Genomic DNA, 13,718 nt, shown 5'->3' with positions numbered 1-13,718 from the left:
AGCAGTATTGCAGCAGTACTGCTGTAGTATTGCAGCAGTATTACAGCAGTACTGCTGTAGTATTGCTGTAGTATTGAAACAGTATTACAGCAGTACTGCTGTAGTATTGCTGTAGTATTGAAACAGTATTACAGCAGTACTGCTGTAGTATTGCTGTAGTATTGAAACAGTATTGCAGCAGTACTGCTGTAGTATTGCTGTAGTACTGCTGTAGTATTGAAGCAGTATTGCAGCAGTACTGCTGTAGTATTGAGCAGTATTGCAGCAGTACTGCTGTAGTATTGCTGTAGTATTGCAGCAGTACTGCTGTAGTATTGCAGCAGTATTACAGCAGTACTGCTGTAGTATTGCTGTAGTATTGAAACAGTATTGCAGCAGTACTGCTGTAGTATTGCTGCAGTATTACAGCAGTACTGCTGTAGTATTGCAGCAGTATTACAGCAGTACTGCTGTAGTACTGCTGTAGTATTGCAGCAGTACTACAGCAGTACTGCTGTAGTACTGCAGCAGAGTCTGACCTCGGTGTTGAGCAGCTGTGTGTGCTCCTCCTGCAGCTGCAGCTCCACATGTTGACATCGGTCTCTGTACTCCAGAACCTGCAGACGTCGGGGGAAAGTACAGAAACTCTGACGCAGTTCTGAACGTCGTCTTTCAAAAGATTCATTATTTTTTTATCAATGAAAAAATAATAATACGACGATCAATAAGAGTAGAAGTACTGATACAACACCCATGCATCCATCTGATTAATAAAGTAAAGCTGAAACGATTAGTTTATTAATCGATCTCATCGCAGTTTTATCTGTCAACTATTATGATAATCAGTAAATGTTTAAATATCTATCAGGGTCATCGAGACATTTGACTCTTGAAACATTTGGCTTTGTCCCAATTTTAGGACATTTCATAAATTAAACAATTAACATGACCCTTGAGCCCTCGCTGCTCGGGAGGCGTGCGACTTCTGACATGTCATCAGCATATTAACATAAAATGACCTGAAATGACCGACTTTAAACTCTCACTCTCAAAGTCTCACCTTGTTCTGCAGTCGGTGGATGAGCAGAGCCTGTCTGGCCTCCCTCTCTCTCCCCTCCCTCACCCTCCTCCTCCACTCCCTCTGCTCACCCTCCACCTGCAGAGAGAGGGCGAGCGAGGGAGACACTGACTGGCGCAGCTGGAGAGAGAGAGAGAGATTTAATGGTTTGATTCACCCTGATCATCATCATCACCTCCTCCTCCTCCTCCTCCTCACCCTGTCTTTCAGAGCTCTGCTCCTGGACTCCAGCTCCTCTCTCTCCGCTCGACTCTCCGCCAGCTCCTCCTGCAGACGACACACTTCCCGTTTAAGCTCCGCCTTCTCCTGCTGCCACCCAATCAGCAGCTGCGGCTCCATGCTGACAGGTCGACCTCTGAGACTCTGTGAAAATTACATTTTTATTATTTACTCTGAGTCTGTTCGTAGTACATTAACTCAAGTACTTTACCTAAATATAAATTACTTCTACTGCACCACATCTCAGAGGGAAATACTTTTACTTCCCTACATTTATCTGACAGCTTCAGTAACTTCACACAAAACACCTGAAGAGTTTATAAAATCTGACGTTTGGCTATAAATTAAACTCCAACAGCTGAAATGATTAGCTGGTTAATAAAACAGTCAAGCTCTGATTCTGCCAAAACACAGATGACCTACACAGCCTGCTGCACCTGAACACATCCCCTGAACAATGTTTAAAAACAAACCAATAAAGAGAAGCCGTTTCTGTCAATTCAAATTCATATCAGCTTTTTTGGCGTGAATGTTTAACAACAGTGTTGCCAAAGCTGGATATAAATTACATAACAATTCATTTTATACATTTCTTTAAATAAGTAAATAAAACAGTAAAATTTGTGTTTGTGTGTTAATAAAAAAATAATAAAAAATATATAAAATATACAAATTCCGTAAAAATAAATATTAAAAATAAAAGTAAATAAATAAAACAGTAAGCGTGTGTGTGCTAATAATATATTAAAAAATAATATAAATTTAATAAATGAAACAGTCACATGTGGGTGTTATTATAATAACATATTAAAAATTAAAAATAATTAAATGAAACAGTCACATGTGGGTGATATTATAATAATATATTAAAAATTTAAATTAAATAAATGAAACAGTCACATGTGGGTGTTATTATAATAATATATTAAAAATTTAAATTAAATAAATGAAACAGTCACATGTGGGTGTTATTATAATAATATATTAAAAATTTAAAATAAATAAATGAAACAGTCACATGTGGGTGTTATTATAATAATATATTAAAAATTAAAATAATTAAATGAAGCAGTCACATGTGGATGTTATTATAATAATATATTAAAAATTAAAATTAAATAAATGAAACAGTCACATGTGGGTGTTATTATAATAATATATTAAAAATTTAAAATAATTAAATGAAACAGTGACATGTGGGTGTTATTATAATAATATATTAAAAATTAAAATATTTAAATGAAACAGTCACATGTGGGTGTTATTATAATAATATATTAAAAATTAAAATTAAATAAATGAAACAGTCACATGTGGGTGTTATTATAATAATATATTAAAAATTTAAAATAATTAAATGAAACAGTGACATGTGGGTGTTATTATAATAATATATTAAAAATTAAAATATTTAAATGAAACAGTCACATGTGGGTGTTATTATAATAATATATTAAAAATTAAAATTAAATAAATGAAACAGTCACATGTGGGTGTTATTATAATAATATATTAAAAATTTAAAATAATTAAATGAAACAGTGACATGTGGGTGTTATTATAATAATATATTAAAAATTAAAATATTTAAATGAAACAGTCACATGTGGGTGTTATTATAATAATATATTAAAAATTAAAATTAAATAAATGAAACAGTCACATGTGGGTGTTATTATAATAATATATTAAAAATTTAAAATAATTAAATGAAACAGTGACATGTGGGTGTTATTATAATAATATATTAAAAATTAAAATATTTAAATGAAACAGTCACATGTGGGTGTTATTATAATAATATATTAAAAATTAAAATTAAATAAATGAAACAGTCACATGTGGGTGTTATTATAATAATATATTAAAAATTTAAAATAATTAAATGAAACAGTGACATGTGGGTGTTATTATAATAATATATTAAAAATTAAAATATTTAAATGAAACAGTCACATGTGGGTGTTATTATAATAATATATTTTAAATTAAAATAATTAAATGAAACAGTCACATGTGGGTGTTATTATAATAATATATTAAAAATTAAAAATAATTAAATGAAACAGTGACATGTGGGTGTTATTATAATTATATATTAAAAATTAAATAAATGAAACAGTGACATGTGGGTGTTATTATAATAATATATTAAAAATTTAAAATAATTAAATGAAACAGTGACATGTGGGTATTATTATAATAATATATTAAAAATTAAAATAATTAAATGAAACAGTTACATGTGGGTGTTATTATAATAATATATTAAAAATTTAAAATAATTAAATGAAACAGTGACATGCGGGTGTTATTATAATAATATATTAAAAATTAAAATATTTAAATGAAACAGTCACATGTGGGTGTTATTATAATAATATATTAAAAATTAAAAATAATTAAATGAAACAGTGACATGTGGGTGTTATTATAATAATATATTTTAAATTAAAATAATTAAATGAAACAGTCACATGTGGGTGTTATTATAATAATATATTAAAAATTAAAAATAATTAAATGAAACAGTGACATGTGGGTGTTATTATAATTATATATTAAAAATTAAATAAATGAAACAGTGACATGTGGGTGTTATTATAATAATATATTAAAAATTTAAAATAATTAAATGAAACAGTGACATGTGGGTATTATTATAATAATATATTAAAAATTAAAATAATTAAATGAAACAGTTACATGTGGGTGTTATTATAATAATATATTAAAAATTTAAAATAATTAAATGAAACAGTGACATGCGGGTGTTATTATAATAATATATTAAAAATTAAAATATTTAAATGAAACAGTCACATGTGGGTGTTATTATAATAATATATTAAAAATTAAAAATAATTAAATGAAACAGTGACATGTGGGTGTTATTATAATAATATATTTTAAATTAAAATAATTAAATGAAACAGTGACATGTGGGTGTTATTATAATTATATATTAAAAATTTAATAAATGAAACAGTGACATGTAAGTGTTTAATATTGTATTGTATTATGTATTTAATTTAAAAAAAATCTGTATCTGTAAAATGAGTAGAATTATTTATCAGTGTGGTTGTCCTCAGTTTGTGGGAGTCGCTAATAAACAGGACGATTTGGATTTAGGGACCTGTCGCTATGACAACAGCTCAACGCTAATCCAGGTCAACACCCTGAACAGACTGTGCTGAGAGTCCAGGTGGACAAAATAACAGAGACACCTGTCCAACAAGTGACAATTAGCTTGTGTTCAGTGTTTAATCCTGCACATCTCACCTGGCAGCGGCTGCTCGCAGGTTCGAGACCCGGACAGAACCGGTTCCAACTACGACTGATGTGAAACTGCTGCAGAGAAGCGGTTCATTAGAGAATAACCCGGGATAAACTTTAGCGCAGCTCCCGTTAGCTCCCGCTAGCTCCCGTTAGCATGCTAACAGCAGGGGAACAAACGGAAGCGAAGGTGAAGTTCGTACCTGCTGCTGCGCGAGCTGCTCTCACAACCCGCCAAACAACGACGAACATTGAAACACTTTAAAAAGTTCAACTGAGCAAACGGACCCGTAAACACGCACATGTAGGTGTTCATGGACAAACCTGCTGCTGTTAGCACTTTCAAACCGGGAACCCGACCTTTCACCCCGGAGACCGGAAACAGCTTAAAGCCAAACAGCGACACCTGGCGAGAAACAAACACACAGCAACACACATATTCTGCTAAACTAGAAATATTAGAGAAGTTCAATTCAAATAAAGTGAGTAAGTAACCTACAACACAGATAACAGCGAGAAAACACTTCATTAAATAGAGAAGAAAACCAAGTAAAATCAGGAAAGGCTCCGTAACAAAAGTCTGTTTCAAGAAGGGGTTTAAAGGTCCAGCTGCAGTTTTTAGGAGGCTCTACTGACAGAAATGCAATGAAGTACGTATTCAGCTTTCTTATTTCAGTGCACACGGTAATGGAAGTGGCTCAAGGTGACATTTTATGCTCTTCTGTTATTTTCTGTTATTTCTATAATGTTACACAGATGTTTAAGCTTTAAACAATGAGGTAAATGATCGTGATGATTTCTCTTGAAATTGGGTTGTTCAGATGAAAGTATTGTTATTCATCACGTAGGAACGATCATCAGTCGCCCATCCTGAGATCCGCTGGTCTCTTCACAATAAAGAACTCTGAATGTTTCTTTTCTTGACTATAAAACAATTAAATTAACACGTGCGTTCAAAATAGCCACAATATATTTGTAAATGATGTAATTAATTTGTTTGTTTTTGTTTATTGGCTGTGGGTCAGATGAGGTCTGATGTTTGTTTAAGTGTTCTGGTTTCCACACTGGATTTTCTACCTGCTGTTCTTCATGTAGCTAACAGCCGACTCTGTGATCTGTAGTCCCATTTAGAGCGCCGGTAATCTGGATTTGGTGTGACACATTCATCTATAACCGATCAGAGTCCTGATGCAGAATCCAGGAGGAGCAGTAAGAAACAGACCGACGTGCAAAACAAGATGAACCACCATATTCAGAATAATAAATTCAGCCTTAGGTAACGAACACAACACAAGTAATTCATTAATATCACATGTTTATGTGTATAGTTTTATTTTTCATCTTACTCATGAACATTAATAATTTCAGACACACTTTATTAAATGTATTTCATAACAAATCTCCACATACAGAAATATTAATATTCAGTTTTAATCTGCAGCAGCTGACCTGCAGGACAAAAGCTTTTCTTTGGTTTTACAGAAAGACGCTGCATCACATGACGATCAGATTCAAAAGTAATCTGATCGGATTGGATCAAATCTGGAAAAATGGGTTGTTCAAAAGAAAAAAAGGATTCTGAAATGTGATCAGATCACCTGATCCAGTCCTGGCTGCGATCTGGATCAAACCTTTTTAGTAGGATTGGGATCCTTTGATCCAAAAACATCAGGATTATTTCAGTAACAAAATGTCAGAAAACTTTTCCAAACAATATAACATTTTATTTTGTAGGAGTCTATATACAGATTTATTTATATTTTGCACCTGATTTGTTTTAATATACAGTGATAAAGTCGACGTGACCTTCAAGCCTTTCAGTACAGTAAAAATAAATAATAATGTATTTAATTTCAACCAACCAATTTATTTTACTCTGTTTCCATTTGAAAGCCGTGTAAAATAATTCAGTCGGTTTTAAATAAACCTTTGTAAGGACGAGCATCTTGCTGTGCAAAGAGTTTTCAAGTTCAGCTTCGACAAGCCGTCCTGACAGAGCTGAGCTCTGATTGGCTGGAACGTCATGTGGCACCTGTCGTAGCTTATTAGCTGCGTGTCAGAGCAGAATCTGTCACAGAGGCGTTACTGCGTCTTCTTTGTCCTTCCTTCTCATTTCAAAAACATTTTCTCTCATTGAAAAGGTTTTCTATGACCACTCGAGGGCGCCGTCCCCTTCAGCAGGGCTTAACACGAGCTGACCTTTTTAAATAAGCACATCTAAATGAGCCCTGAGGAGCACGCAGCTGGAACAAAACGCCAGCAGGATCTTCATCCACCGGCTGAAGCTGTGAAGCACCTCAGGATGTGAAGGTGCGTCCACACACAGCGCGCAGCGAGGCCGATTACACACAACCAACAGACGCGAATTCCTGCCGGGCCGTGAGTTGAAAACATATTTTATATAAAGAAATACTCTGCTGAGTGACGGCGAGCAGTCCGGCCGGATTCTGCTCTATACGGAGGTGTTTACCAGCTGGAAGAGCTCAGAGTAACTGCTTTTATTTAATTGAAATTATTCATTGTGATTTTTGTGGATTCACTCGTGCTTCTCAACCTGTCACCGAGTTGCTCTGTGATCGCTTCTCCTGAATATCGTTGTACTTAACTGTAAAATAAGTTAGCACAGCCCTGATCGATCTGAACTCCATTCAGAAAACAAGCATTTTAACGGTTGTTTGCTCGTCATCCTGCTGACAGAGTTGACAAAGCAGGACTCAATATTATTAACAAATCGGCATCATTTGATCTGTTTACTGCAACTAAATCACAGCAAAATGTTTATTTGTAATAAACTCAGGAGGAGGTAAACAAGAAGTTGTTTTGATTGGATTGAGGCCCCGGATGGAGGCGAGGAACTCTGTAAAGTCGAACTGCTTTCTAAAGAGGCAGCTCCTCAGAGGCTCTGCAGCTGCAGCACGGAGTTTCTTTCAGTAGGTCCTGAGTCTGAAGACCTTGCTGAGCCTGGAGGTGGCGCTGGAGTAGACCAGGAAGGAGCCTTCGTCGGTGCTGAAGTGCTCCCAGTCTCTGCAGCCGAACGTCGGCAGACTGTGAACCGGAACGAAGCCCTCGTAACCCTGCCACCTGAAAACACAAGACACGCAGAGGTAAAGACCTGCAAACGCACAAAGTCTGACCCCTGACCTCCAGGAGGTACGAACCTGTACACCACGCTGTTCAGAGAGTACGAGCTGCCGTCATGAGAGTTGGCCACAACCAAGAACTTCTCCTCTCCGATGGTGAAGAACTCCCAGTCCACAGCGCTGCACACAACAACAACATATTAACACAGCACAGTGGAGGGAAGCCCTGACGGAGAAAACATTGGCTGGTTTTTCCTTCCTCCTCCGGCTGCTCTGCCTCCAGAGTTTGTTTGTTAGCAGTTACTTTAGCCGCTAACTACTGCTAACAGCAGCTGCTGCTAGCTACTCAGTTAGCCGTGCAGCTAGCCGTCCTGTTGCTGATTCAGCGCGGACTGGAAGCTCGGCGCTCCGGGGGGGTGTTGGTGTTTCCACCTCTAACATCAGCACTAAGCTCTGGACCGCTGGTTCAGAGCCAGCTGGTAACAGCAGCTAGCGGTTACTGTAGCGTTAGCAACAAGTGAAGCTATAAAGTGTAGGGAATGAACCAGACTTGTTGATCTGCTGATCATAGAAACATAATGCTGCCAAACTCCCTGCTGGAAACATCTGGATTTTAGGGCCTGGACTGGAAATGTAAAGTACATGAACATGAGCTGTTTAACAGAGCTAACTGCAGGAGACACCACCTACTGAATCCGCAGGGCGGTCACCTGTGTGTGAGGATGTCCTGGAAGCGGATGAAGGTCCGTGTGAGCGTGTTGAGTTCGTACACGGTGGAGTTGATGCTGTAGAGACTCGGACCGCGGCCCAAAACCTTCTGACTGTTGGCGACGGCCAGAAAGAACCTGCCGTCGATCTCAAACGTCTCCCAGTCCGTCGCTCCCACCGTCTGCAGAGAGAGCAGCAGACTCAGAGAACTCAGACTCAGAAGGGTAACTTTTTAAAAACACTGATGAAATATCTCAACAACTGCTGCTCAGATGTCCATTAAATGTTCTGCTCATGTTCAGGAGAGAGAACCTGATTTACTGAGCTCCACGCAGAAAGCGCGATCACCTCTTTTCTTAAAACCTGTTCTGGGAACAGTTAAAAGGTCTCGAAGGCCTGAAGACCTCAGGGAGACCAGAAGTGCGCGCATGCAATAGATCCTGGATGTATGAGCGAGCTTGACCCTGCAAGGCTCTAAGTAATGATTCAAATTTTAAAATGCACTTTGAAGCCCATCAGTACACACAGACACTTTGCTAGGAGAGCTAACGTAGCGTGGAGCGCCAACAAGTTCTACGGCTACTTGCAATATCTGCAAAGCCAAGAGGAGTGTTTGAAATGCGGAACTGCGGCTGACTTTCACCGACGACGTCGTAGTCTAACGTGGGCTGCAGGGGCGGGGAATACAAACGGCGCCGTCAAGTCGGACACATTCTACCGGCCTGAGCTGAGATCAATGACCGATCTCGCGGCATTTTTCAGTCACTGATCTCAGACCAGGCAATAGCGTGGATCCAAGCCGCCTTGCTCCCGCGAGGTTTGAATGTCACGTGACGTTTTGCAGCGGCGGCGAAAGTCGGACACAATTTGTAACCAGCATGCCGTAAGTTAAGTCAAACGCACCTCATATTTTGAGGGGCGGCGGTAGCAAGTTAAAACACGACCAACTTAATCAAGCATTTTAGCATTTTTATTATTATTATTATTATTTGGAGTCAAAACGGGATCCAGGTCGAGTTGTTTTAAATATTACATATGGTTTGTTTTCAAATTCCCAGAGCCTTTAATCAGAAACGATCAATGTGTTCACCGGTATCATCCTGGGCTCCTCCCCTTTCTATCCTGGGCTCCTCCCCTTTCTATCCTGGGCTCCTCCCCTTTAAACACTTTCCAGTAAATCTCCTGTATTTACTACCTTTCTAAAAAAGGGTAAAGCAGTACGTTGAACATCGGCTGTAGCCTAACAGTGACTGTAAGTCTACGGCAAAGAAGTGGAAGAAGAATAACTGAAGCATGAGGACTCCAGGCTGGTGCTGCAGGGCTCTCCAGAGTCTTTCACTCGCACATGCCCCTAAAAATAGGTACATGCGAACCGGAATAATGATTTACGAGCAAAGTGTGTGAGTAAACATTACAACCTACAGTCAGTAAATGTTGTGCATGAATAGTTATGATTGTTAATAAATTAGAGACCAACGGAGAGAATCTGTCTTACATAAGGATTTAACAAATGAAGAGGACGCCAGCAGGTTTGATTCCGCCTGAGATCTAAATCAGATCCGTCACTCGCAGCGTAAACAGCAGGTGAACGTGTTCTCCGCCGGCTGTGACTCTTTCTGTCAGAAGATAAATTAAAGGTGTTTTTGTGGTTTTTAAAATCCAATAAAAGCCTTCAGAGGGATGATCCGTCGTGACGGACGGACGAGTCCAAACAGTCTGCTGCTGGAAACCCCCTCACACACACATTAATTACACTCCTCTGCTTTCCTGTGCTTTAACGGGAGTTTGCTTTTTAATCATCATGAACTAACTGAGCAGAAGAAACGTGAAAGTGATTTTACTGCCTTCATGTGAACGTCTGTCATCACATGACTGTTTCATCACTGACCTGCGGGACGTCCTGCCGTCAGGTGTGTTTCAGCAGCGAGCGATGTTCAGTGACTTCACTTCATCAGAGCGTTACAGCTGCACAGGAAGATTACTGTGATCACCTGAGAGCTCCGCTTAAAAGCTCGGGAAACGATATGATGTTATTTTTCTGCTAAAGTGGGTCTGGAGTCCAAGAAAAGTCCAAGTCCTCAAACCCTTTCAAGACGAGTCGAAACCTGGTCCAGACTGGTTCAGGTTTAGACGCTGCAGGGTAAAAACCTTACTAACAGATATCACCATGAAACTTTCCTAGCTGACTACTCACATTAAGACAAAAATGTTTGTATTACAGGTTTTCTGAAATTCTATGTTTAAATATGCAAATGAGGCAGCATCCAATGAAACATGTGCTAATTTACATCTTTAATTTACATCATTTGAACTGAAATCTGAACTCTGGTTTAAGTCAGGTTCACAATTATTGTTTTATTTTGCTGACACGTTAGACTTAAATGTTTTTACAGGGGGGGATTTTGGATATCTCTTTTTATTACTCCATAAATCAGAAAATAGTCTCATTAAAAGGCATAAATAAAATCTATTTTCTCCATGTTTTTGGGAATAACATGTTCTATAATTCAGCATATTCAGAATATAGTCAGGAAGTGGAGATTTCAGGCTGAGAGGAGAAACAGCCTGTAAACATATCTATTGTTAAATTCTGACGGGTTTCTTGCATACAAACACTGCTGGATGTGCAGCCAGGGGGCCAAAGCGCTTCAGTAGCCACTCACAAGACTGTAGTTCACCGCTGGAATCAACGTAGATTACGCATCGTTTGTAAATTCTTGTTGACCATTTCAGAGATGGATCTGTTTGTTTGTGTTTCATTTTGAATATTAATATAACATGCGCGACCGCGCTGCAGGTCAGCGACACCGGACGTAACAAGTCAGCTGCTAGCCAAGAAGCTAAAGGAAGAACGAGGGAGAGAGGCGTTCTTTCCACAGCTGGAAGTCATCAGACCGAACTTGGTGTGTCACACAGGTGCAGAGAACACGGCCCTCCGTAAACGCTGAGACCAGCAGAAAGCTTTCAACCGCGAACAATTTTGTAATGAAGCATCTGCTAAGAAACGTGAAACTTAGCCTGTAGAAAGAAACTCCAGCAGGTAACGTTACCGCCAGCGAAGCGCCCACTCTGCAGGACAGAGTGGCGTTAATCAACGTTTTGTGTTTTGTAAAAGCACTGAAACACACGTGCAAAACAGTAACGTTAGTTCAAAAGTCGAGACGCTTGCTTGATTTTTTTTCTCTGACAAAGGCGTTCAAACAACAACAACAATAGAGAACATCTAAAACACATTAAACTGATAACTGAGTAACTGCATGTCCGAATCACGCTGTCAGAAATCGACGCTTAGCTTAAGTCCGGCTCTGAGAGAGAGCTTCCCAACGGTACCGGCGATGACAGCAGGAGGACATGTAGCGTTAGAAAGCGACCTTTTAGGAGAAATCTACAGACGCTCAGAGACAAACTGCAGGGAAATAAACTACTAAATGTTGATTTTAGATGTTTTCTTCCCTCTAGTCTGAAATAAAACATGTCGAGGAAGTAAAGTAGCCCAAAATCTCGCCTTAAGTCAAAACACCAAGAAGACAGAGGCCGGTCCAAACATGGACAGGACTCATGTTATCAAGTTTTTATCCCGACTCTTCAGGCCTGTAACGATCTGAGACGGGTTTGATAACTTAACACAGCCGGAGGTTTGTTTACATCCTGTGAGATCAGCTGTTAACTCTAACTGAATGTGTAGCTGAAGGAACGAGCAGCTTCACTCAGGTAACAGCTGCGTTTCCCTGCAGCTGTGAGGCAGCAGGTTACTTTCATCTGGCTGAGTTGTGGTTAGCTGTCATCACGTCGTGTCCGATCCACTGTGATTACTGTCATAATCCTCTTCATCATGTCTGTCTGCTGTCATCCAGCTGGGAGCGTCTGATGGGGCTCGCCTGTACAGGTAGAGACTCACCTGTGCAGGTAGAGACTCACCTGTGCAGATAGAGACTCACCTGTGCAGGTAGAGACTCACCTGTGCAGGTAGAGACTCACCTGTACAGGTAGAGACTCACCTGTGCAGGTAGAGACTCACCTGTGCAGGTAGAGACTCACCTGTACAGATATAGACTCACCTGTGCAGATAGAGACTCACCTGTGCAGATATAGACTCACCTGTGCAGATATAGACTCACCTGTACAGATATAGACTCACCTGTGCAGGTAGAGACTCACCTGTACAGGTAGAGACTCACCTGTGCAGGTAGAGACTCACCTGTGCAGGTAGAGACTCACCTGTGCAGGTAGAGACTCACCTGTACAGATAGAGACTCACCTGTGCAGATATAGACTCACCTGTGCAGATAGAGACTCACCTGTGCAGATATAGACTCACCTGTACAGATATAGACTCACCTGTGCAGGTAGAGACTCATATGTAAAGAAACAGAGTCATGTGTCATAAATATGATAAACCACATCTCATGAGGAGATCTGTATTAGATCTGAAACTTTGGTGCAGCCTGTTCATCTCCAGGTATCAGAAACAGCCACTGAAGGGGGTCGATCCTGGAGCCAGATCCTGAACCCGGACCCTGCCTCATTAAACACTTTATCATCACATAAAGCCAACAGACACTGACCGGGATGTTTTGAAAGACCCGGAAGCAGCCGTCCAGCCAGACGTAGACGGTGGAGCTGATGGCGGTGGTCTGTCCGTCGAAGGTGTTGGCGACCACCAGGAAGTGGTACGGCCCGACGGAGAAGAACTCCCAGTCATACGCTCCGGACGTGGACAGAGTCTGGTTCACCTCAAATAGCTGAAGGGACGAGACAGACGACAGAGAAGATAAGATGGGAGAGGGGAACTGGGAAGGAAAGAGACCAGAGTAGGAATAGGATGAGACAGGATGTGGATTAGGGAATGTGATGGGAGAGGACAGGAGAGGACGGGAAGGTGAGGATACAACTCCACAAAATAGTAAAGAATGGGCAAGGAAAGGAAAGAAGGACAATAGGACATTAATCACAACATCATGTTAGACAGACTGAGGCACTGGGTGGGGATCTCTGGTACTGCTCTAGAATGGTTTTCATCCTACCTGTCAAATAGGAAGTTTTGCATGTCTGTAAACAACTATGTCTCTTCATTCTGTCCAGTTAAATATGGTGTGCCTCAGGGGTCGGTCTTAGGACCCATTTTGTTTTCCTTGTATCTGCTTCCCCTTGGACATATTATCCATAAACATGGCATTTCTTTTCATATTTATGCTGATGACACACAAATATACTTGCCCGTCAGATCCACAGACCCTGGAATGCTGAGTTCACTTAACAACTGCCTTTGTGAAGTTAAACAATGGATGTCAAATAATTTCCTCCAGCTGAACTCAGACAAAACAGAAATCCTGGTCATCGGGTCCCAGCAGATGGCAAAACAAATACTGCCATCTGCT

General features: G+C 39.5%; 2 protein-coding genes across 9 annotated transcripts in view; both read right to left on the bottom strand.

The window, feature by feature from the left end:
* si:dkey-230p4.1 (trichohyalin) overlaps positions 1–4,949 on the bottom strand; it is a 30,039-nt gene extending 25,090 nt beyond the window's left edge. For 4 of the 7 annotated variants that reach the window (XM_046054488.1, XM_046054494.1, XM_046054495.1 and 1 more), the window contains exons 1-4: positions 4,559–4,904; positions 1,256–1,420; positions 1,040–1,177; positions 519–596 (exon numbers count right to left, since the gene is read on the bottom strand). In XM_046054488.1, coding sequence (XP_045910444.1) covers positions 519–596; positions 1,040–1,177; positions 1,256–1,396 — 357 coding nt within the window. In that variant the 5' untranslated portion in view covers positions 1,397–1,420; positions 4,559–4,904. Of the gene's footprint in view, positions 1–518; positions 597–1,039; positions 1,178–1,255; positions 1,421–4,558 lie in introns of all 7 variants that reach the window. The other 3 variants (XM_046054490.1, XM_046054489.1, XM_046054492.1) reach the window with 3 other exon arrangements.
* A 924-nt stretch (positions 4,950–5,873) lies between these two features.
* LOC123974059 (thrombospondin-type laminin G domain and EAR repeat-containing protein-like) overlaps positions 5,874–13,718 on the bottom strand; it is a 33,926-nt gene continuing 26,081 nt past the window's right edge. For both annotated transcript variants that reach the window (XM_046054496.1, XM_046054497.1), the window contains exons 14-17: positions 12,906–13,082; positions 8,343–8,521; positions 7,711–7,812; positions 5,874–7,633 (exon numbers count right to left, since the gene is read on the bottom strand). In XM_046054496.1, the coding sequence (XP_045910452.1) occupies positions 7,480–7,633; positions 7,711–7,812; positions 8,343–8,521; positions 12,906–13,082 (612 nt within the window). In that variant the 3' untranslated portion in view covers positions 5,874–7,479. The remainder of the gene's footprint in view (positions 7,634–7,710; positions 7,813–8,342; positions 8,522–12,905; positions 13,083–13,718) is intronic.

The sequence above is a fragment of the Micropterus dolomieu genome, linkage group LG07 (assembly GCF_021292245.1).
Source record: "Micropterus dolomieu isolate WLL.071019.BEF.003 ecotype Adirondacks linkage group LG07, ASM2129224v1, whole genome shotgun sequence".
Classification (NCBI taxonomy): domain Eukaryota; kingdom Metazoa; phylum Chordata; class Actinopteri; order Centrarchiformes; family Centrarchidae; genus Micropterus; species Micropterus dolomieu.
Note: the sequence above shows the minus strand (reverse complement) of the source record. Positions and strands in the feature narration are given on the sequence as shown.